This window comes from Erythrolamprus reginae, chromosome 1 (genome assembly GCF_031021105.1).
Source record: "Erythrolamprus reginae isolate rEryReg1 chromosome 1, rEryReg1.hap1, whole genome shotgun sequence".
NCBI lineage: Eukaryota > Metazoa > Chordata > Lepidosauria > Squamata > Dipsadidae > Erythrolamprus > Erythrolamprus reginae.
Genome location: NC_091950.1, coordinates 2,343,279 through 2,366,601, shown reverse-complemented (window position 1 = coordinate 2,366,601; position 23,323 = coordinate 2,343,279). Strand labels below are relative to the sequence as shown.

General features: G+C 46.9%; 1 protein-coding gene across 20 annotated transcripts in view; it reads left to right on the top strand.

Annotated features, from left to right (window-relative positions):
• Positions 1–23,323, top strand: part of LOC139162732 (NACHT, LRR and PYD domains-containing protein 3-like) — a 255,679-nt gene that overhangs the window by 14,693 nt on the left and 217,663 nt on the right. For 2 of the 20 annotated variants that reach the window (XM_070743452.1, XM_070743428.1), the window contains exons 1-2: positions 14,887–15,821; positions 16,041–16,183. The exons of 5 other annotated variants lie outside the window; for them this stretch is intronic. In XM_070743452.1, the coding sequence (XP_070599553.1) occupies positions 15,508–15,821; positions 16,041–16,183 (457 nt within the window). In that variant the 5' untranslated portion in view covers positions 14,887–15,507. Of the gene's footprint in view, positions 1–6,519; positions 7,029–14,878; positions 15,822–16,040; positions 16,348–18,852; positions 18,977–23,323 lie in introns of those variants that run through there. 13 more of the 20 variants (XR_011558379.1, XR_011558380.1, XM_070743435.1 and 10 more) reach the window with 12 other exon arrangements.

Here is a 23,323-nt window from a genome sequence, read left to right as displayed (position 1 = left end):
ACAGTTTTTCAAGATAGCTCCCAATTATCAACCTTTATGTAGTGAGTCGCTCCGAGTCTCCGGAGAGGGGCGGCATACAAATCGAATAAATCTAATCGAATCTTTATCAGGCTTGGAGAGTGGCCAGACCAATATCTTTCAGATGTTGCAATACTTGGCAAGAATGAACAAATTAAGCAAATTAATTGTCTTCTGCAAACTCCCCTCCCTGTTCACTCCTCTTTTATTCCCTATGGGAGGGGCTTTTCATTCATTCATTCATTTATTCATTCATTCATTCAATTTTTATGCCGCCCTTCTCCTTAGACTCAGGGCCACTTACAACATGTTAGCAATAGCACTTTTTAACAGAGCTAGGCTATTGCCCCCACAATTCGGGTCCTCATTTTACCCACCTCGGAAGGATGGAAGGCTGAGTCAACCTTGAGCCGGTGATTAGATTTGAACCGCTGACCTTCAGATCTACAAGTCAGCTGGCCTGCAGTACAGCACTCTACCTGCTGCGCCACCCTGGCTCATTTTCAGTGTCCACCTGTGGCCTTTCTCCCAAGTCAACCTTTGTTCCTCTGCTGTTCCCTTCACCTGGCGACTCTGCGCATGCACACACTGGGAACAAGTTCCAGCTGTTCTTTTATCTCATGTCTGATTCCAAAGGCAGTGATACCTGTCAGACTGCCCTAGCCCCATCTCTGCCTCCCATTCAAAGTACTTGTCCAAGCCTTCCCCAGACTATAGGACTTGCCCATGTCCCTCCCCAACCTCCTCACTATTTAAATCTGCTGCCAAATCCATTGGTCACTGGTGGACCACAACCGTAAGCCTCCTGCAAGTTCAACTTTGAAAAAAAAATTAACCCTTTGCCAAATGGGTCAACATATTTTATTTATTTATTGGACTTTTATGCCAAGGACCAGAGGCGGCTTACAACATATAATAAAACAATATAGGCCAGTTTAAATCCAATTGGTTAAATTTAAATTCTAAAAATCCCCAAAGCATAAAAACAGTCAAAACAAACAATGTCCTTCATGAGGGAAAGGAAATTTATATTTTCCACACAGACAATGTTCAACTCTCTAACAACAGAGAGGCAGAAAGATCGCTCCCTTTTCTCCCTAAATAGGACTGGGGCATCCATTCTGTGTCTGGCTGGTTGGATAAAACCCTGAGCTAAGTTTTTGTCAATAAATGCATGGAACTCTTCTAATTTGCTTGGAGTCATTGATTAGCACTTTGGTTTCAGCAACTTAGCCCCTGGGCCAATTTTGATTGGACAGTCTGCAGGCTGATGAGGGGGAAGTTCGTCCAACATCTCTCTCAGGTCCTGATACTTCCTTGGGATGGCTGGGAAAAGTTTCCCTTGTACTTCAGCTGCCACCTCTCAGTGAAGAACTCTCTTAGTTCCACATTCTTGATTGTACTGAGGCTTTCTGCCTGGTGGGAATTTTAGCAACCCCTTCAGTCCATGCATGGTTTTCATTGTTTCAACCAAGGCTAGTACCAGGACCAGAGGCCTCTCCATGCCCAGAGAAACTATGACGTTTAAGTCTCTGAGTGGGTGGACACTCATATGCATCCTTAAGTGTTTGGAGGCAAACATGGCAGGAATGCTCCCCACCACTAAACTGTCCAGATGGCAAAATTCAAACAGGGTTTTAGCCTCCTTAGATGAATCCCATTTTTTAAAAAAATTTATTGGATTTGTATGCCGCCCCTCTTCGGAGACTTGGGGCGGCTAAAAACAATAATAAAACAATGTACAATAATAATCCAATAAATACTAAAAATGATTTAAAAACCCATTAATATAAAAAAACCAAACATACATACAGACATATCATACATGAAATTGTGAAGGCCCAGGGGGAAAGAGCATCTCAATTCCCCCATGCCTGGCGGCAGAGGTGGGTTTTAAGTAGCTTACGAAAGGCAAGGAGGGTGGGGAAAATTCTAATCTCTGGGGGGAGTTGGTTCCAGAGGGCCGGGGCCGCCACAGAGAAGGCTCTTCCCCTGGGTCCCGCCAAGCGGCATTGTTTAGTTGACGGCACCCGGAGAAGACCCACTCTGTGGGACCTAACCGGTCACTGGGATTCGTGCAGCAGAAGGCGGTCCCTGAGATAATCTGGTCCGGTGCCATGTAGGGCTTTATAGGTCATAACCAACACTTTGAATTGTGACCGGAAACTGATCGGCAACCAATGCAGACTGTGGTGTAACAATGGGCATACTTGGGAAAGCCCATGATTGCTCTCGCAGCTGCATTGCACGATCTGAAGTTTCCGAACACTTTTCAAAGATAGCCCCATGTAGAGAGCGTTACAGTAGTCGAGTGTCGAGGTGATGAGGGCATGAGTGACTGTGAGCAGTGACTCCCGGTCCAAATAGGGTTGCAACTGGTGCACAAGGCGAACCTGGGCGAATGCCCCCCTCGCCACAGCTGAAAGGTGTTTCTCTAATGTGAGCTGTGGATCGAGGAGGATGCCCAAGTTGCCAACCCTCTCTGAGGGGGGTCAATGATTTCCCCCCCAGGATAATGGACGGACAGATGGAATTGTCCTTGGGAGGCAAGACCCACAGCCACTCCGTCTTGTCTGGGTTGAGTTTGAGTTTGTTGACACCCATCCAGGCCCCAACAGCCTCTAGGCACCGGCACATCATTTCCACTGCTTCATTGACTGGACATGGGGTTGAGATGTATAACTGGGTATCATCGGCATATTGATGATACCTCACCCCATGCCCTTGGATGATCTCACCCTGTGGTTTCATGTAGATATTAAATAGCAGGGGGGAGAGGACCAACCCCTGAGGCACCCTAAAAGGGAGAGACCTCAAAGTCGACCTCTGACCCCCCCACTAACACCGACTGCGACCGACCAGAGAGGTAGGAGGAAAACCAGCCAGCACAGAAGGATACCATGGTCGATGGTATCGAAAGCCGCTGAGAGGTCAAGGAGCACCAGGACAGAGGACAAGCCCCTTTCCCGGGCCTGCCAGAGATCATCCATTAATGTGACCAAAGCAGTTTTCATGTTGTAACTGGGCCTGAATCTAGACTGTTGAGGACCTAGATAATCGGCTTCTTCCAAGGACCGCTGGAGTTGAAGTGCCACCACCTTCTCAACAACCTTCCCCATAAAGGGAAGGTTAGAGACTGGACGGTAGTCATTAAACACGACTGGGTCCAGGGAAGGCTTCTTGAGGAAGGGGCGCACAAGTGCCTCCTTATAAAGGGCCAGAAAGGACCCCCTCTCCAAGGAGATGTTGACAATCTCCTGGACCCAGCTCCGTGTCACCTCTCGACTGCCCGAAACCAACCAAGAGGGACACGGATCCAGTAAACAGGTGGCGGAACTCACAGCTCCAATTGCCTTGTCCACTTTATTAGGTGTCACCAAGTCAAACTCCTCCCAGACAGATGGACAAAGGCGTTTAGCACCAGTCACCTCGACTGACTCATTTTCAGTCAACTCTGTTTTACAATTAGAGTCAAGGTCCGCTCGGATCCGAGTGATTTTATCAGTGAATAACGCGTTAAAATCCTCAGCACTACTCTGCAAGGGCTCCCCAACTCCCCCCTGATTAAGGAGGGAGCGGATTACCCTAAACAGAGCGGCTTTTTATCTGCAATCCTTTAATGTCATTTTTTGTTCTTATCTTCTGCTTATCAGATACCACTGATGCAATTAAAGTGGCATAATATGCGCATCTTGCCGCCTTGAGTGCCACTTTGTAAGTCTTAATATGAGCTCTTACAAGTGTTCGATTGGATTCGGACTTACTTTCCTCCATCGCTTCTCTAGACATCTCTTCTGGCGTTTCAACTCCCGGAGCTCCTTGTTGAACCATGGAGCTCTACGGGGTCTAGTGCTGTAGAGAGGTTACAACGGCGCAATTCGGTCAAGGGCCTCCGCTGCCGCCTTGTTCCAGGCCTCAGCCAGAGACTCTGCCGAACTGTGGACGAGTATATCTGGAATAACCCCAAGTGCCTTCTGAAAGCCCTCTGGGTCCATCAGTCATCTGGGGCGGAACAACTTAATTGGTTCTGCCTCCCTGCGGGGGAGGATTGGAGCCAGGAAGTCAAGCTGCAGTTGAAAATGGTCTGACCATGACAAAGGCAACACTTCTAAGCCTCTTAATCTCAGACCATTACTCAGTTGCTCAGAGAGGAATACCATGTCGGGTGTGTGCCCCCCCTCATGAGTCGGACCGTGTACTACTTGGGTCAGGTCCATTGCTATCATGGTGGAACTCCTGTGCCAGTCCAGAAGTTTCACCGAGCGACGGCAAGTTGAGTTCCCCCAAGACAATAAGTCTGGGGAACCCCACTGCCAGCCCGGCTACCTCCTCGAGTAGCACAGGCAGGGCTTGTGCCACACAGCTGGGAGGCAGGTACATGAGAAACAAGCCCACCTGAACCCCTAAGTCCAACTTCACCAGGAGGCACTCGCAACCCGCAATCTCCGGAGCAATGAGTTTATGCAGGCAAAGGCTCTCCCTGGCTATAATAGCCACTCCTCCCCCCCCCTTCCCTGGGGTCGAGGTTGATGCCATATCTGAAACTCGGCTGGGCAAATTTCAGAGAGAGGAACTCCTCCCTCCGGGCCCAGCCAGGTTTCAGTTACACATGCCAGGTCGGCCTCCTCATCCAGGATTAAATCCCAGATGAGGAGAGCTGTATTTACCACCGATCTGGCATTGAGTAGCAGCAACCTGAGCCCAGGGCCAGAATTACACTCGTCACCAGAATTCTGGGCTGAGCTCACAGAGCTGGAACAAGGGATCGTTATTAAGCAACGATCCCTCCTTCCCCTGGAACGGCTAGCTCCATGGCTCCCGCTATATCTGCCTCTCCCCAGCAACACCGAAATATCCTGACCCTCTGTCCCCCCAGAGATAGATGTCTCCCCCCCTCCTGCCTCTCCAGTGCCCGGTAGGCCAAATATGTTATTTACATCGTTCCCATTCATCTTACCCATATTGTAACCCCACCCATCCCACCCATCCCATCCATACCAATCATTCACTCCATACGTACTACACCCACCCCAATTATCCATCGTTAACCCCCCCCCCAATAATTTAGTTAAAATATAAATCAATTTATAGTTAAAAATACTAAAGATTAAAATACTAATAAAGGTAATAGATACACATAAAATATAGAATATATAAAATATAGATAATAGTGCAGTAATTTAGTTGATTAAAATGAATCCAATCCAATCAGCCGCATATAAAGTGTATATATAGAGAGAATATAGGAATATAGGAAATTGGTCAGCAGCAAAGTCATATCAGTTCTCAGTTACTAAGTTCTGGATTAATAGTATGTTCAATGTCCCAAAAAAGGGCAAAAGAGGGGGTTGGGGTAGGGGAATGTCCCAGTCCTGGATAAGGCATCTCCTCTTGATGTTACCCGATTCTGCCTCCGGCTCCTTGGCTCCCCCCAGGACCTCTGGCTCTCGCCGGTCGTTGGTCTGCACCTTCCGTTGGTGTCGCTGCACTCCAAGTGACATTTCCGCATCTCCCTTTGCCAAACAGCACTGCAGGACCTCCAAACGCTCACAAAACAGCTCCAAACGCTCACAACACAGCCTCGGCATTGCCCCGGCATTCTCCCCAACTCCTCTCCTCTCGTGGGCGTCACTCCGACATCCTCCTCAGTTCCTCTCCCCTCGCAGACCTCGTTCTCAGCAACGACAATCAGCCCGGCCTCTCCACGCTGGCTCTTCAATCGGCAGACCCTCCAGCGCTGGGTGCTCCCACCAAAAACGCACCAGCGTCCCAGGCCCACCTCGAGCACCTCCAAGCAGCACAATCCACGACACTCATCTCTCGTTCTCTCGCTCCTCATTCTCTTGCCTCTCGTTCTTTCCCCCTCATTCCTCCATGTAAGTCAGTTCTCAGTGGCGGCCGCCATTTTCCGCAGCCCAGCTGATCAGAATCCGCCTCTTCTGACTCTTCTGTGGCTGGTAAATTTTTTAATTGGCACACAGAAGTGTCGAGTGGGGGTTCCAAAGGCAGGGACAACTCACCCCACAAGAATTTCCAGAAACAAGTTCGCTGACACAATCAAATCCCCCCTATATTCTAGATGTTTCACCTGTCGTCCGAGGAACTGCAGCCTCCTCCCTCCTCCTGCTTCCCCACCAGAACCGGATGCCGCCAGCAGCCCCCTCCGGTTCTCAGCTAGGCTCCTCAGGTGACGCCCAGGTCGCAGCGGCTCTCACCCGCCCCCACGCTGAGCGTCTTAGATGGTCCTTGGCGTTTCTGGCGTCTTAGGAGATCTTAAGTAGCCGCCAGCAGCCCCTTCTGGTTCTCAGCTAGGATCCTCAGGTGATGCCCAGGTCGCAGCGGCTCTCATCTGCCCCCATGCTGAGCATCTTAGATGGTCCTCCATATTTGCAGTCTGTCCTGAGAGATGCCAGGTGGGTCCCTGCACAGCCCTGTTAGAGATATGACTGAGAACTTACATTTTGTTGACAGGTTAAAGTAAGATTTGGTTTTTCGTTACAGGTTGAATGGACAACATATTGTACAGAATGGAAAGTGGATGGACATGGAGCGCACAGCTTAAGCCTCCAGTGCAAATGATGTTTCTTCATGCTTGTGTCAGCCACTCTGCATTATTCTTCATATCTTCACTGCATGGGCTGTCATTAAGAAATGGGGGTGGGGGGAGGTATTCGGGATTTGGGGGGGAAGCATGCTGGAGGAGCCCATGGGAGTTTTGATTTTGTATGAGAAAAGGAAAAGGGGGAGGGAGCTGCAGCCTGGCCCAGATGTGCAGAGCAGAGCTGCTTCTCACCAACTCAAGGTCAATGGCTGTGCATTCCAGAAGTGTGACATGCCAGCGAAGATGCCCCCACCTGATGCTCATGGACACTTTGGATTGGATGGACTGCCAAAGGGGGCTGTTGGGGTTACTTTGTAATAGGCATTTTGCACGCCTTTTTCTTCAGACTTTGCTTTTCTTTCGTTGCATTCACTTCTGATTTAGTAAAAGTGACCTTTGAAATTCAAAATGGACTGAGTTTTACTTTCCTAAATTCTGAGCAAAGCAGACCTGACAATTTATTTATTTATTTATTAGATTTGGATGCCACCCCTCTCCTTGTTTGATCTATTTTTATTTCTTTTTTCCCTCCTATGGCAGTGATGGCAAAGCTTTTTTTCCTTGGCTGCCGAAACAGTGTGCGGGCACGCTATCGCTCATCTGTGAGTGCCCACACCCATAATTCCTGGGAACCCATAATTCCCACAGCCCTCGAGGCCTTCAGAGGTCAGAAATGGCCTGTTTTCCAACTTCTGGTGTTTTGCCCTCCCCAGACTCCAAAGGCTTCGCTGGAGCCAGAGGAGGGTAAAAATGCCCTCCCCCATCCTCCTGGAGGCTCTCTGGAAGCCAAAAAAGCCCTCCCGGGGCCTCTGTATGAGCCTAAAATCAGATGGCCAGCACACACATGCCAGTTGGAGCTGAGCTAGGACAACGGCTCGCGTGCCAGCAGATATGGCTCTGTGTGCCACCTATGGCACTCATGCCCTAAATTTGCCATCACTGCCCTACAGTAATAATTTATTTAAGCACTTCCAACATTATTGTGGAAGGAATCAAAATGACTACATAAATTGCCAGTTGACATTATCAAAAGCTTTCTGCACATCTAAGAACATTAAGGCACAGGGTGTTGTTCATAATATTCTAAAGTACTTAAAATCATACACATATTGTTTTAAACTGTCTTTTTGGTAAAATTCCATTTTGGTCAGAATGTATAATTTCATTGAGAATTTTTTAAAAATCTATTTGCTATTATTGAAGCAAATATTTTGTAGTCCACATTCAACAACGAGATCAATGTGTAATTTTTAAATTTTTGTAAATTAGTTTTTTCTTTTGGGATCAAAGTGATAAATGCTTCTATCCAAGAATATGGTACTTTAGCTTTCAATATTAGTTCATTATGAAGTTCTAACATCACAATTCCAAATGTTTCTTCAAATATTTTATACATTTCTACCAGTAATCCATCTGGTCCTGGTGCCTTACCATTTTTAGAGGCTAACCATCTTCCTGGTTTATTAGCATGTTCAAAAAAAAAAAATTCTTGGAAATTTTTTAGATTTCTTGCTATATCTTTGTTTTCTAGCAAATTTAATTTATGTTTTTTCAGGTCCATCATTATTTTAATATTTTAATTTTGTTCATCTCTTTGAAGTTTCTTCTCTAAGTCCTTATATTCCTCTTCTATTTTGGGGAAAATTCTCATCCTTGGCCAAGTAGGTCATTGCCAATCCTCTAAAATAAAGGAAAAGATAAGACAAAAGTCAGCATTCCACAGCTGTGTTCTGAAGCTACAATTGATCCAAATTAAATGTTAGATTTCACTGTGTTATACTAGCTGTAATATTCCAAGACAGTATTGAAATCTCTTTTTTATAAAATGCTTGTTCTACTGCTAAAATCCAGAAGTGGCTAAACTTCCCTGAAGCCTGGGGAACGCTTAAAGGACCTTCCACTATCTTCTGGAAGGCCAAAAATCATCTGGCCAGCACACTGGAGCTGACATAGGACAGTGTTTTGTGGGCCTCAGGAATGGCTCCACGTGCCACCTGTGGTACACATGCCATAGGTTTACCATCACAGGTCTAGACCTTTCCCTACACAAAGCAAAGGCGTATGCCTAACATTATTTTGTGGCTTGGTAAACCTGAGCTGAACAGAGTTCTTGCTACAAATGTTCTTCTAGGAGCTCTGGAACAAGAGTTACAACTCGAGGAATTGCATCAACACCTAAAGTTCTCAAGGGCTGCCAGCTATAATTGTTTAGCTGGGTTTGGTTTGACTGGATAATTGTTTAGCTGGGTTTGGTTCGATTGGTTTGACTTGGCTAAATACTAATTTCGCCAATATGTGAGAGTTATCTCTTTCCAACACAATCTTTCTTGAAGGGATAGAAAACAAAGCTACATTATTATTTATTTATTTATTTATTTATTTATTCATTCATTCTATTCATTCTATTCATTCTATTCATTCTATTCATCTATCATCTATCTATCTATCTATCTATCTATCTATCTATCTATCTATCTATCTATCTATTTATTTATTTATTTATTTATTAGATTTGTATACCGCCCCTTTCCGTAGACTCGGGGCATGGTTAACTAAAATCCCTAAATTGTATTAAAAATCAGTCCCAGTCATTCATACAACATTCATACATTCATCTGTTGGCCAGGGACTAAGATCTAATTGGCCCAAGATTGACGACATAAATGGGTGTTAAGACTTTTATGAAAAGAGAGGAGGAGGGGCAGCACGGATCTCTGGGGGGAGCTGATTCCAGAGGGCCAGAGCCCCCATAGAGAAGGCTCTTCCCCTAGGTCCCACTAAAAACCATTGTCTAGTTGACAGGACCTGTAGAAGGTTGACTCTGTAGGACCTAACCGGTCGCTGGGTTTCATGTGGCAGTAGGTGGTCCCTCAAGTAATCTGGTCCGATGTCATGTAAGGCTTTATAGGTCATAACCAACACTTTGAATTGAGTCTGGAAACCAATTGGCAGCCAGTGCAGTCCATGGAGTGTTGGAAAGATATGTGCATGTCTGGAAAAGCCCATGACTGCTCACGCGACTGCGTTCTGCACAATTTGCATTTTCCGAACACTCTTCAAACGTCGCCCCATGTACCAACATTAGAAGGTTTTGATCTCCAAGCAGGCTGACATGCATTTCTGGGAGGTGAAAAGCATAAAACACACACATACTTCAAACAACATTGTACAGTAATACCTCCTCTTACCAATGTAATTGGTTCCGGGAGGAGGTTTGGAGGAGGTTCGTAAGGTGAAAAGTTCGTAAGATGAAACAATGTATCCCATAGGAATCAATGGAAAAGCCAATAATGGGTGCAAGCCCATTAAGAAAATCCAAAACACTAAGGATTTTTTTTTAAAAAAAAGCTGCCGGCAGACGAAGCTTAGGCGAACGGAGTGGGGGGAGGGACAGCGAGAGGTGGCAGTCCCAACAAAGCAAGGCAAAAAGAGCCTCTCTTGAACTCCATGGGTTTTTCCGTCCCGCTCATTTTCCCCACATCTTTCTCCTCTTGAGCTCCATGGGTCCCTCCCATTTTTACCCACCCTGTCCTGCTCATTTTCCCCACACCTTTCTCCTCTTGAGCTCCATGGGTCCCTCCCATTTTTTACCCACCGTGTCCTGCTCATTTTCCCCACATCTTTCTCCTCTTGAGCTCCATGAGTCCCTCCCGTTTTTACCCACCCCGTTCTGCTCATTTCCCCCACACCTTTCTCCTCTTGAGCTCCATGAGTCCCTCCCGTTTTTACCCACCCCGTTCTGCTCATTTTCCCCACATTTTTCTCCTCTTGAGCTCCATGAGTCCCTCCCGTTTTTGCCCACCCCGTTCTGCTCATTTCCCCCACACCTTTCTCCTCTTGAGCTCCATGAGTCCCTCCCATTTTTACCCACCCTGTCCTGCTCATTTTCCCCACACCTTTCTCCTCTTGAGCTCCATGGGTCCCTCCCATTTTTTACCCACCGTGTCCTGCTCATTTTCCCCACATCTTTCTCCTCTTGAGCTCCATGAGTCCCTCCCGTTTTTGCCCACCCCGTTCTGCTCATTTCCCCCACACCTTTCTCCTCTTGAGCTCCATGAGTCCCTCCCATTTTTACTCACCTTGTCCTGCTCATTTTCCCCACACCTTTCTCCTCTTGAGCTCCATGGGTCCCTCCTGTTTTTACCCACCCTGTCCTGCTCATTTCCCCCACACCTTTCTCCTCTTGAGCTCCATGGGTCCCTCCCGTTTTTACCCACCCTCTCCTGATCATTTTCCCACCTTTCTCCTCTCTTGAGCTCCATGGATCCCTCCCATTTTAACCCACCCTGTCCTGCTCATTTTCCCCACACCTTTCTCCTCTTGAGCTCCATGAGTCCCTCCCATTTTTTACCCACCGTGTCCTGCTCATTTTCCCCACATCTTTCTCCTCTTGAGCTCCATGAGTCCCTCCCGTTTTTACCCACCCCGTTCTGCTCATTTCCCCCACACCTTTCTCCTCTTGAGCTCCATGAGTCCCTCCCGTTTTTACCCACCCCGTTCTGCTCATTTCCCCCACACCTTTCTCCTCTTGAGCTCCATGAGTCCCTCCCGTTTTTACCCACCCCATTCTGCTCATTTTCCCCACATTTTTCTCCTCTTGAGCTCCATGAGTCCCTCCCGTTTTTACCCACCCCGTTCTGCTCATTTCCCCCACACCTTTCTCCTCTTGAGCTCCATGGGTCCCTCCTGTTTTTACCCACCCCGTTCTGCTCATTTTCCCCACATTTTTCTCCTCTTGAGCTCCATGAGTCCCTCCCGTTTTTACTCACCTTGCCCTGCTCATTTTCCCCACACCTTTCTCCTCTTGAGCTCCATGGGTCCCTCCTGTTTTTACCCACCCTGTCCTGCTCATTTCCCCCACACCTTTCTCCTCTTGAGCTCCATGGGTCCCTCCCATTTTTTACCCACCGTGTCCTGCTCATTTTCCCCACATCTTTCTCCTCTTGAGCTCCATGAGTCCCTCCCGTTTTTACCCACCCCGTTCTGCTCATTTCCCCCACACCTTTCTCCTCTTGAGCTCCATGGGTCCCTCCCGTTTTTACCCACCCTGTCCTGCTCATTTTCCCCACACCTTTCTCCTCTTGAGCTCCATGGGTCCCTCCCATTTTTTACCCACCCTGTCCTGCTCATTTTCCCCACACCTTTCTCCTCTTGAGCTCCATGGGTCCCTCCCATTTTTTACCCACCCTGTCCTGCTCATTTTCCCCACATTTTTCTCCTCTTGAGCTCCATGAGTCCCTCCCGTTTTTACCCACCCCGTTCTGCTCATTTCCCCCACACCTTTCTCCTCTTGAGCTCCATGAGTCCCTCCCGTTTTTACCCACCCCGTTCTGCTCATTTTCCCCACATTTTTCTCCTCTTGAGCTCCATGAGTCCCTCCCGTTTTTACTCACCTTGTCCTGCTCATTTTCCCCACACCTTTCTCCTCTTGAGCTCCATGGGTCCCTCCTGTTTTTACCCACCCTGTCCTGCTCATTTCCCCCACACCTTTCTCCTCTTGAGCTCCATGGGTCCCTCCCATTTTTTACCCACCGTGTCCTGCTCATTTTCCCCACATCTTTCTCCTCTTGAGCTCCATGAGTCCCTCCCGTTTTTACCCACCCCGTTCTGCTCATTTCCCCCACACCTTTCTCCTCTTGAGCTCCATGGGTCCCTCCCGTTTTTACCCACCCCGTTCTGCTCATTTTCCCCACATCTTTCTCCTCTTGAGCTCCATGAGTCCCTCCCGTTTTTACCCACCCCGTTCTGCTCATTTTCCCCACATTTTTCTCCTCTTGAGCTCCATGAGTCCCTCCCGTTTTTACTCACCTTGTCCTGCTCATTTTCCCCACACCTTTCTCCTCTTGAGCTCCATGGGTCCCTCCTGTTTTTACCCACCCTGTCCTGCTCATTTTCCCCACACCTTTCTCCTCTTGAGCTCCATGGGTCCCTCCCATTTTTTACCCACCGTGTCCTGCTCATTTTCCCCACATCTTTCTCCTCTTGAGCTCCATGAGTCCCTCCCGTTTTTGCCCACCCTGTCCTGCTCATTTCCCCCACACCTTTCTCCTCTTGAGCTCCATGAGTCCCTCCCATTTTTACTCACCTTGTCCTGCTCATTTTCCCCACACCTTTCTCCTCTTGAGCTCCATGGGTCCCTCCTGTTTTTACCCACCCTGTCCTGCTCATTTCCCCCACACCTTTCTCCTCTTGAGCTCCATGGGTCCCTCCCGTTTTTACCCACCCTCTCCTGATCATTTTCCCACCTTTCTCCTCTCTTGAGCTCCATGGATCCCTCCCATTTTAACCCACCCTGTCCTGCTCATTTTCCCCACACCTTTCTCCTCTTGAGCTCCATGAGTCCCTCCCATTTTTTACCCACCGTGTCCTGCTCATTTTCCCCACATCTTTCTCCTCTTGAGCTCCATGAGTCCCTCCCGTTTTTACCCACCCCGTTCTGCTCATTTCCCCCACACCTTTCTCCTCTTGAGCTCCATGAGTCCCTCCCGTTTTTACCCACCCCGTTCTGCTCATTTCCCCCACACCTTTCTCCTCTTGAGCTCCATGAGTCCCTCCCGTTTTTACCCACCCCATTCTGCTCATTTTCCCCACATTTTTCTCCTCTTGAGCTCCATGAGTCCCTCCCGTTTTTACCCACCCCGTTCTGCTCATTTCCCCCACACCTTTCTCCTCTTGAGCTCCATGGGTCCCTCCTGTTTTTACCCACCCCGTTCTGCTCATTTTCCCCACATTTTTCTCCTCTTGAGCTCCATGAGTCCCTCCCGTTTTTACTCACCTTGCCCTGCTCATTTTCCCCACACCTTTCTCCTCTTGAGCTCCATGGGTCCCTCCTGTTTTTACCCACCCTGTCCTGCTCATTTCCCCCACACCTTTCTCCTCTTGAGCTCCATGGGTCCCTCCCATTTTTTACCCACCGTGTCCTGCTCATTTTCCCCACATCTTTCTCCTCTTGAGCTCCATGAGTCCCTCCCGTTTTTACCCACCCCGTTCTGCTCATTTCCCCCACACCTTTCTCCTCTTGAGCTCCATGGGTCCCTCCCGTTTTTACCCACCCTGTCCTGCTCATTTTCCCCACACCTTTCTCCTCTTGAGCTCCATGGGTCCCTCCCATTTTTTACCCACCCTGTCTTGCTCATTTTCCCCACACCTTTCTCCTCTTGAGCTCCATGGGTCCCTCCCATTTTTTACCCACCCTGTCCTGCTCATTTTCCCCACATTTTTCTCCTCTTGAGCTCCATGAGTCCCTCCCGTTTTTACCCACCCCGTTCTGCTCATTTCCCCCACACCTTTCTCCTCTTGAGCTCCATGAGTCCCTCCCGTTTTTACCCACCCCGTTCTGCTCATTTCCCCCACACCTTTCTCCTCTTGAGCTCCATGGGTCCCTCCCGTTTTTACCCACCCTCTCCTGATCATTTTCCCACCTTTCTCCTCTCTTGAGCTCCATGGATCCCTCCCATTTTAACCCACCCTGTCCTGCTCATTTTCCCCACACCTTTCTCTTCTTGAGCTCCATGGGTCCCTCAAACTTACGGCCAGATCTTGAGTCCCAAATTTTGCCTGAGATACTGTAGGTGTCAAACCAGCTTTGCTCCATTTCACCACCTCCCTTGCCAGTTAAGGTGAATCACTGAAGTTTCTTAAGTTAGTAGCACTGTTGTTAAGTGAACCTGTCTTTCCCATTGAAATAATGGCAACAATGAGTTGGAAGGGACCTTGGAGGTCTTCTAGTCCAACCCCCCACTTAGGCAGGAAACCTTACACCACTTCAGACAAATGGTTATCCAACTTCTTAAGAACATCAGTGTTGGAGCATTCACAACTTCTGGAGACAAACTGTTCCACGGATCAATTGTTCTGTCAGGAAATTCCTCCTTAGTTCTAAGTTACTGAAGGAGGGAAAAGGGGGCGGGGGAAGGGAGGGCGTCAAGGCTGCTTTCATTGCCCTTCTCGCTTGCTCGCTTCCCAGCCGCCAGAAGCTTCTCCCCAGGGCGGCCTTGGAGCGGGCGGGGGAGCGAGCGAGCGTGACGTGAAATCCGGAGAAGGCTGCTCTCTCTCGCTTGCCCGCTTCCCAGCCAAGCTTCCCAGCCACCAGGAGCTTCTCCCCGTGGTGTCCTCCCCCCAATGCCCCTGGACACACACACACGCCCTTGTGTTCACACGCTCGGCCCAACATACACACACACACACACACACACAAACACACAACCCCCTCCTGCTCCTCTTCCCTCGGGTAGGAAACGCCTATTCCCATTTTTTTTTCGTACAAAGCAGAGCCCATCCGCCGAGCAGACCTGAGTGACTCCGGAGTAAGGGGAAGGCTTGGAAGTTTGCGATGTCCCTGCAGCGCTTCCAACTGTCCCGGCGCTTTGCCAGCCTCCCGCCGACCACCCGCTTCCCCAGGTCGCCACTCCAGCCAGCTTCTCAGGTGGTGGCTTGAGACGGGGAAGTGGACAGTCGCGGGGAGGCAGGCAAAGTGCCGGGAAAAGTAGGAGCAGGAGGCGGAGGAGGCCGAGAGGGACGTGTGTGTGCGGAATCCAACTACCCTGTCTTGGCGAACAAGGCTCCACCGGAGGCTCTGAGATGAGCCGGAGCCCGCAGAAACCCACCCGGAGATTATGGAAGCAGCCCTCATAATAGGGAAAAAGGCCAACTTTGGACGGGGCGCCCTTCCTGAGTCGGGACCATCTCTGCAGGCGAGCGAAGGAAGCGGGTGAAGGGACCAATGAGCCCAGAGTGATTCTCCAGCCGTGCGTCTCTCTTTGTCGCTCGGACACCACGGGGAGAAGCGCCTGGTGGCTGGGAAGCTTGACTGGCGAGAGAGAAACAAGCCGCCCGTCGGGAGCTCCGGGGGGAGGAGCGGAAGTCCGGCCGGGCATAGCTGCCCCGCTATGGGACGCATTCGGGACCAGCTCCTCTTTCTTCCAGGGTGTGGGAAGCTGGAGCCCTCCGTGCCGGCCTCCTCCGCCCCCTTCTGCTGCAGAAAGAAGCCGAGGGTCGCTCTGCCTCTTTGCAGCCGCGAGAAGCAGCCTGGCTGTGGCGTCGCCTGCTTTTTTCCTCTCCTTTGCCGCTTTGGGCTGTCCGGTTGCAGGCTCATCCAGTGGCTGGCTCTTCTTCTTTTGCCGCCGCTGCCGCTGCTTGGAGGTCACGCCTGGCTCCACAGCCGGCCCGGTTCCAAAGCACCCTGCTCAGCTGTCCTTTGGAGGTGAGGGGCACGTCCCGAGTTCAAGACCAGCTCTGGTTTGCAAAGAGGATCGGCTGCGGTTTGCCAGCTGAGCAGCACAGGGGGGGCGACCAAACGGTGCCTGGGCTCATTCGTCCCGGCTCAGGAAGCATGCCCTGTCCTCATCTGGCCCATCTCCCTATGATGAGCGCTGCATAAACAATTTCTGGGTGGGGTTCTAAGGACTCTGGTTCATTACAGAGCCTCGGATGAAGCCTTGATTGCCGTGTCAGGGTCGTCGGAATCCTCACACCCAGGCCCCTCTCGGCCTCCTCCGCCTCTGCCTGCTGCTTTCCCTGGTGCTCTCCCTGCCTTCCCCACCAACTCTTCCTCTTCAGTAGAAGGTAAAGCCTCCACCGGTGGTGGTAGTGGTGGTGGTGGGGAGGAAAACCCACTGTGCTCCTCCCTGGCAGGGTGAAGTTCTGGGAAGGTGAAGAGCTTCCTTGCTTGGGCTCTCCAAACTGTTTGCCATCCTGAAACTGCACCAACCCCATAGGAGCAGAAAAAGGTAAGGCCACTGATGGCAATGGGGAGGGGGGGAGACCCGCTGCATTTTTCCAGGCCATGGTGAAGTTCCAGGATGGCTTTCTCCAACTATGGGTCTGTCTCCAGCCTTATATATCCATGTGACCGGTCAGAGCCCACAGAGTTGGCCTTCTCCAGGCCTTGTCAACCACGCAATGCCATCTGGTAGGCCCTAGGGAAAGGGGCTTCTCTGTGGCAGCTCCGACCCTCTGGAACCAAGCAACTCCTCCCAGAGATTCACACCACCCTCACTCTCCTGGCCTTCTGGAAGGTTTTAAACACTCACCTTTAAATAATGATAGAAGACAGTAGAATAGTAGGAGAGGAACAGTAGGCACGATGGTGCTCGCTCGTATGCACGCCCCTTACAGACCCCTTAGAAAGGGGGAGAGGTCAATTGTAGATAATCTACGGTTAAAGGTTTGGGCCTTGGGAGTAGAAACCACAGAGTCAGGTAGAGCATTCTAGGCGTTGATTACTCTGTTGTAATATAGACAAACTCTCCTGGCTTATGCAGTGAAGAGTTCTGGTGTTGTCTTTGCTGTTAATGTTTCACCAAGTGCTTCAGCAGAAGAAGTGAGGATTTGCTCTTTGTCCCTGCCTGGCAAAAGCTCTTCCGGCCCCCAGAGGTGCCAACTGTGGAAGAAGAAAAGGGGTCTTGCATCCTGGGAGGGGGGTGCAAGGCATTATGGGCCGGATGCAGAAAGCGGGACCTCCATCATCGCTCAATTTGTGGGGCTTCTGTTTAACTTTGAACAACTGGACAGAAGGCAAAGGCAGGGATGGGCAGGGTTCCCTCTAATTTTTTTTCGGTGTGAGCAGAAAAGTATAATGTCTGAGGGGCACATTTCCATGCCTGGGCGTGGATCGGTTAGAAACAAAAGGGGGTCATGTGACCTCCGGACACACAGCAACGGTCATAAAAATGAAACGGCAGCAAAGTTTTGACCCTCCGATCATCGGGCTGCTGCAAAGGTGCTAAATGTTTAAAAGGGCCATAAGTCACTTTTTTCAGGGCCGTTGTGACTTTGAACGGTCAGTAAATGAACCAATGAGGCCAATGTTTCTATCTCCTGAGTAAGAAGGTTATTAAGTGAGTTCTGCCTCACTTTACCACCTTTCTTGCCACAGTCGTTAAGAGAATCCCTGCAGCTGCCTTGAACATCCCAAAAGATGTTCACATAACCCTGGGACAGGGCCACCATCATAACTAACTTGTCAAGTGTCCAAAGTTTGATCCAATAACCCCTTTATTTTATTTTTATTTTTTAAAATATTTTTATTGAATTTTTTAAAAGGACAAAGACATACAACATTGAACACTCAAGGAGCTGCCATTGCTCCGCTTATCTTAGAAGTCTAACTACTACAAAAAAGAAAGATCTAACTATAATCAGATCAATAGAAAAATAACATTCACATTAGATATTTATTAAATTTAACTCTATATGTTAATTTAATTACTTTGTCTATAGAATGCTTATTCAAAGAGTATAATATAGTAAATAACATGTCTAAGTTTATTCTATTATAAACGTTTTTAAACTATTAAGCTCTAAATTATAAAATTTCAAACTATGAGTTCAAAAATTCTAAATTCTTGTTACTTTAACTTTTGTTGTTATTTTTAAAATCCCACCATTCATATAATTTGTTCCATATTTTATAATATTCTGTTTCTACTTGATTATTCAAGCGTTTAGTCATCATATCTGATACTGCACATTCCATAATTTTTTTATAAACTTCTACATCTTTTGGGTGGGGCTGTGGTCATTAGTGAGGCTGCTATAAAGAGCAGCCTGTGGGTTTGGCCATTGTGGAGGATTATCTGATCGTTTGTTGTGTTTCGTGACTGCTTTACTGACTTTGACTTTTTGTGTGCTGATTTTTCCCCGCTTTGAAACTAAACCAGAGCAAAGTGTGTTTCACTTTGTGAAAGAAGAAGGACTGTGAATTGCCTCACAGCTGCAAGCTAAGTATCACAGAACTGATAAGGGACTTGTATAAATTACCAGTTTGTTTGGAGACGAGTGCTCTTTGCTATACCAAAAGAGGGCTTAGTGTAAGTGAATTTTCATTATAAAGAACATTGTTTTGAATTTTCAAACGTGTGTGTGTCTGAAATTTGTACCTGTGAATTTTTGGGAGGATTCTACCAGAGAGAACAGGATGGTACTGACTTTCTGCATGTTCAATGTCGGCCACATGTCCACAACACTTGATTAGTTGCCCTCTGGCTTCTCGACTTTCCTTGGCTGGCTATCTTCTAATTTATCTACAAAAAGAAAAGGGAATTAGCCCCAAATCTCTTTGAGAAGGCTCTCAGGGGCCTCTCTGCTTTTCTTGCCAATGGGAGAAAAAGAATCTGCACAGGTCTCCAAACTCTTTCCTGTTATTACAACTAAAACAGGTTGAGAATGAAACAGGAAAGGAAACAACAGGCTGCTTACACAGGAAACATGATTCAAGAAGAGCTATAAGGAGGAAGGGAGGAGCACGTATGAAAACGAAAGTGCTTTTTAAAAGGAGGACTGAGGACAAAGCTTTATTTCTCTGCTCACAAATTGAGAATCAATTTAGGTTTCAACTTCCCTCACTTCACCATAAAGGTAAGTCTCACATTGAAACCCTTAAATATGGGAAGGTTGGATCTTGAGGTTCCTATTTGTGTGGTAGACTTGCCTTGGAAGGACCAGTGCGTTGTCAAAACATGTAGACTTTACAGCTATCAGTAATTTCTGATGACAGTAATTTCTGCAGGGACGAAACGTGTCCTGGAAAGGAAGAGGTTGTTCAGCTGAGCTTAAAGTGGGTCTGGAGAAGGAGGCTCCTTGCCCTCGATACTGGGATGGAATGACTTTAGAGGCCACTTGTGTTTCTGGCTTGTGAATTAGCCTTGTTTCTGGGAAAGGTTTTAGTTCCTGTGCTTTCATGTAGACAAAGTCTTCTGACTTTTCAGGGTGTTGACATGCGGTGTAGAGTTCTGGTGCTGTCTTTGCTGTTAATGTTTCACCAAATGCTTCAGCAGAAGAAGCGAGGATTCGGGTGTTGGTCCCTGCCTGGCAAAAGCTGTTCTGGCCCCCAGATGTTCCAATTGTGGAAGAAGCATAGAAACATGGAAGATGGACAGCAGAAAAAGACCTCATGGTACATCTAGTCTGCCCTTATACTGTTTCCTGTATTTTATCTTAGGATGGATATATGTTTATCCCAGGCATGTTTAAATTCAGTGACTGTGGATTTACCAACCACGTCTGCTGGAAGTTTGTTCCAAGGATCTACTACTCTTTCAGTAAAATAATATTTTCTCATGTTGCCTTTGATCTTTCCCCCAACTGACTTCAGATTGTGTCCCCTTGTTCTTGTGTTCACTTTCCTATTAAAAACACTTCCCTCCTGGACCTTATTTAACCCTTTAACATATTTAAATGTTTCGATCATGTCCCCCCTTTTCCTTCTGTCCTCCAGACTATACAGATTGAGTTCATTAAGTCTTTCCTGATACGTTTTATGCTTAACACCTTCCACCATTCTTGTAGTCCATCTTTGGACCTGTTCACTTTTGTCAATATCTTTTTGTAGGTGAGGTCTCCAGAACTGAACACAGTACTCCAAATGTGGTCTCACCAGCGCTCTATATAGCGGGATCACAATCTCCCTCTTCCTGCTTGTTATACCTCTAGCTATGCAGCCAAGCAGCCTACTTGCTTTTCCTACAGCCCGACCACACTGCTCACCCATTTTGAGACTGTCAGAAATCACTACCCCTAAATCCTTCTCTTCTGAAGTTTTTGCTAAATCAGAACTGCCAATACTGAGGATTCCTTTTCCGCATGTACATTATTTTACATTTGGAAACATTAAACTGCAGTTTCCATTGCTTTGACCATTTATCTAGTAAAGCTAAATCATTTACCATATTATAGATGCTTCCAGGAATATCAACCCTATTGCACACTTTAGAGTCATCGGCAAATAGGCAAACCTTCCCTAACAAACCTCCCCCATGTCACTCACAAACATATTAAAATGAATAGGACCCAGAACAGACCTTTGTGGCACACCGCTTGTTTGTTTGTTTGTTTGTTTGTTTGTTTGTTCGTTCGTTCGTTCATTCATTCATTTATTTATTTATAGTTTCAATGTCTCTTTTGAGCTGTGGTGACCAGAACTGTATACAGTACTCCAGGTGTGGTCGGACCAGGGCGTAGTAGAGTGGTATTAAGATTTCCCTGGTCTTGGAGTATATTCCCCTGTTGATGCAACTTAGGATTGTATTGGCTTTTTTAGCTGCTGCTGCACATTGTTGGCTCATGTTTAGTTGATTGTCCACCAAGACTCCGAGGTCTCTTTCGCAGTCGCTACTGCTAAGAGGGGTTTCTCCCAGGTTGTATGTGTGTCCAGGGTTTTTTCTGCCTAGGTGAAGGACTTTGCTCTTATCGATGTTAAACATCATTTTGTTGGTGTGGGCCCACTGTGTTAGTCTGTCTAGGTCTTTCTGTAATTTGAGCCAGTCTTCTAGGGTAATGGCTTCCCCACACCTGTTATTTGCAGTTAGGTTGTAGATTGGTTGGTTGGTGGTTCCTTTATGTGTGAAGACTGATATAAAGTAGGTATTGAGCAGCTGTGCTTTGTCTCTGTTGTCAGTGATTTCGTTACCATCTTTGTTTTTTAGTATGGTGACTTTTTCCTTGATTTTTTTTCTTGTTGTTTATGTGGTGGAAGAAGCTTTTTTTGTTGTCATTAATTTTTGTTGCGAGGTGCTGTTCGTGTTGAGATTTTGCTGTTCTTATGTTTTGCTTGCAGGTTCTGGCTGATATTCCATCTTGGTTATGAGTCCTTCTTTCCATTTGTTGTATTTGGCTTTTTTTTCTTTTACGTTGTCTGCGAGGTCCTTGTTTAGCCATGCTAGCTTCATTTTAGTTTTTCTGCTTTTCTTTTTTGTGGGGATTGAATTGTTTTGGGCCTCAAGGATAGTGTTTTTTAGGGCTTCCCATGCATCCTGTGTGGATTTACTCTTTAGAAGTTACTTCCAGGGTTTATTCTTCAGGTTCGCTCTGAGCTTGTTAAAGTCCGCTTTTCTAAAGTTTGGGACTGTAGTTGAGTTGGGTGTTGTAGTTAGTGATTGCACAATGTTGAATTTTAGGATGGTATGGTCACTCTCACCTAGCGTCCCTTCTCCTTCTATTCCCTCAATCATTTCTTCCCTGTTTGTTAAAATTAGGTCTAGTATTGCAGTCCCTCTGGTTGCTGTTTCCATTTTTTGAGTTAGAAAGTTATTGGCGAGGCTGGTGAGAAATCTGTCAGACTTTCCACTTGGTGCTGAGTTTGTTTTCCAGTTAATGTCGGGGTAGTTAAAGTCCCCCATTATTATTGTGCTGTGCTTGTTGCATATTGCTGATAGTTGGGTTGTAAAGAGATTGTCCATTGAATCTGTTTGGTTTGGGGGCCTGTAGTAAACTCCAATTGTAATGTTGAACTTTTTTTCTTTTATGTTAACCCATATGGTTTCAAGGGGGTTGCCTTCTTTGGATTGATATAGCTCAGTGGTGGTGTAGTGGTCTTTTATGTATAGTGCAACTCCACCTCCTTTCTTGTTTGACCTGTTTTTCTTGAAGAGATTGTAGCCCTTTATCTGTGTGTTGCAATCATGTGATTCATCCCACCCTGTTTCTGTAACACCAATTAGATCTTATTGGCCCTCATGCATTAGTACTTCTAGCTCATCTTGTTTGTTCTCCAGGCTTTGTGCATTAGTATACCTTGTAACTTGTCTCTGCTCAGAATACTCGCCATTAACAATAACTCTCTGATGTCTATGTTTCAGCCAGCTTGAAATCCACTGAACTATCCAGGGATTAAGTCCAATCTTCCCTAATTTATCTATCAGCTCTTTATGTAGTACCGTATCAAAGGCTTTGCTGAAGTCCAGATAGGCAATATCCACGGCACCACCTTCATCCAACACCTGACATGATTTGCCTTCAGTAAAGCCATGCTACTATGTTTTTAGGTGCTGATTTATCTTCTTTTTGAGTAGAGTCTCCATCATTTTAACTACAACTGATGTCAAGCTAATTGGCCTGTAGTTACCAGCTTCTTCTCTACTGCCCTTCTTATGGATAGGCACAACACTGGCCCTTCTCCAGTCCTCAGGATCATCTCCTGTTAACAGGGATTGGTTAAACAAATCAGTCAGGGGAGTAGCAATGACAAATGTAAATTCTTTAAGAACTCTGGCGTGGATGCCATCTGGACCCATTGCTTTATTTATCTTTAATCATTCAAGTTCTTCTAAGACATCAGCTTCTAAGATCACTGGAGCTGAATCTGTACAGCTGGAAGCAATGCTATATCCATCTATAGTATTATATTATTTTGTAAGATGTCTTTTGAGAAAACTGAACAGAAGTAGCTATTGAAATGGTCAGCAATCTCCTTATTCCTATCAATGCATGTATTATTCCCGGTACTAAGCTTCGTGATGCTGCAGTTTTTCTTCTTCCTATCACTAATATATCTGAAGAAGGTTTTATCCCCCTTCTTTACAGATTTGGCAATTTCTTCCTCTTTTGAGGCTTTAGCCGCATATTTTATCTGTTTCACCTCCTTCTGTCTCATTTTATACACCTCTCTATCAGCTATACTTCCAGACTCTTTATACCTCCTATAGGCAGCCATTTTTTCATTGACTACAGCCCTTACATCATTGCTAAACCATAGCAGTTTCTTCTTCCTTTTACCTTTTTTTTAAATTTAGTATTTTTTTAAAAAAATATTTACAAATATAATACAAGGTACATAGAATACATAAAACATTACATCCAATAAGAAAAATAAACACCACAAACACACACACACACAAAAAGAGAAAAAAAGAAAAAAAAGAAACCTATATATTAAAATAAAGGCATGTACAGGATCAGTGTCTATATTCTTCCAAAACTATGTAAATT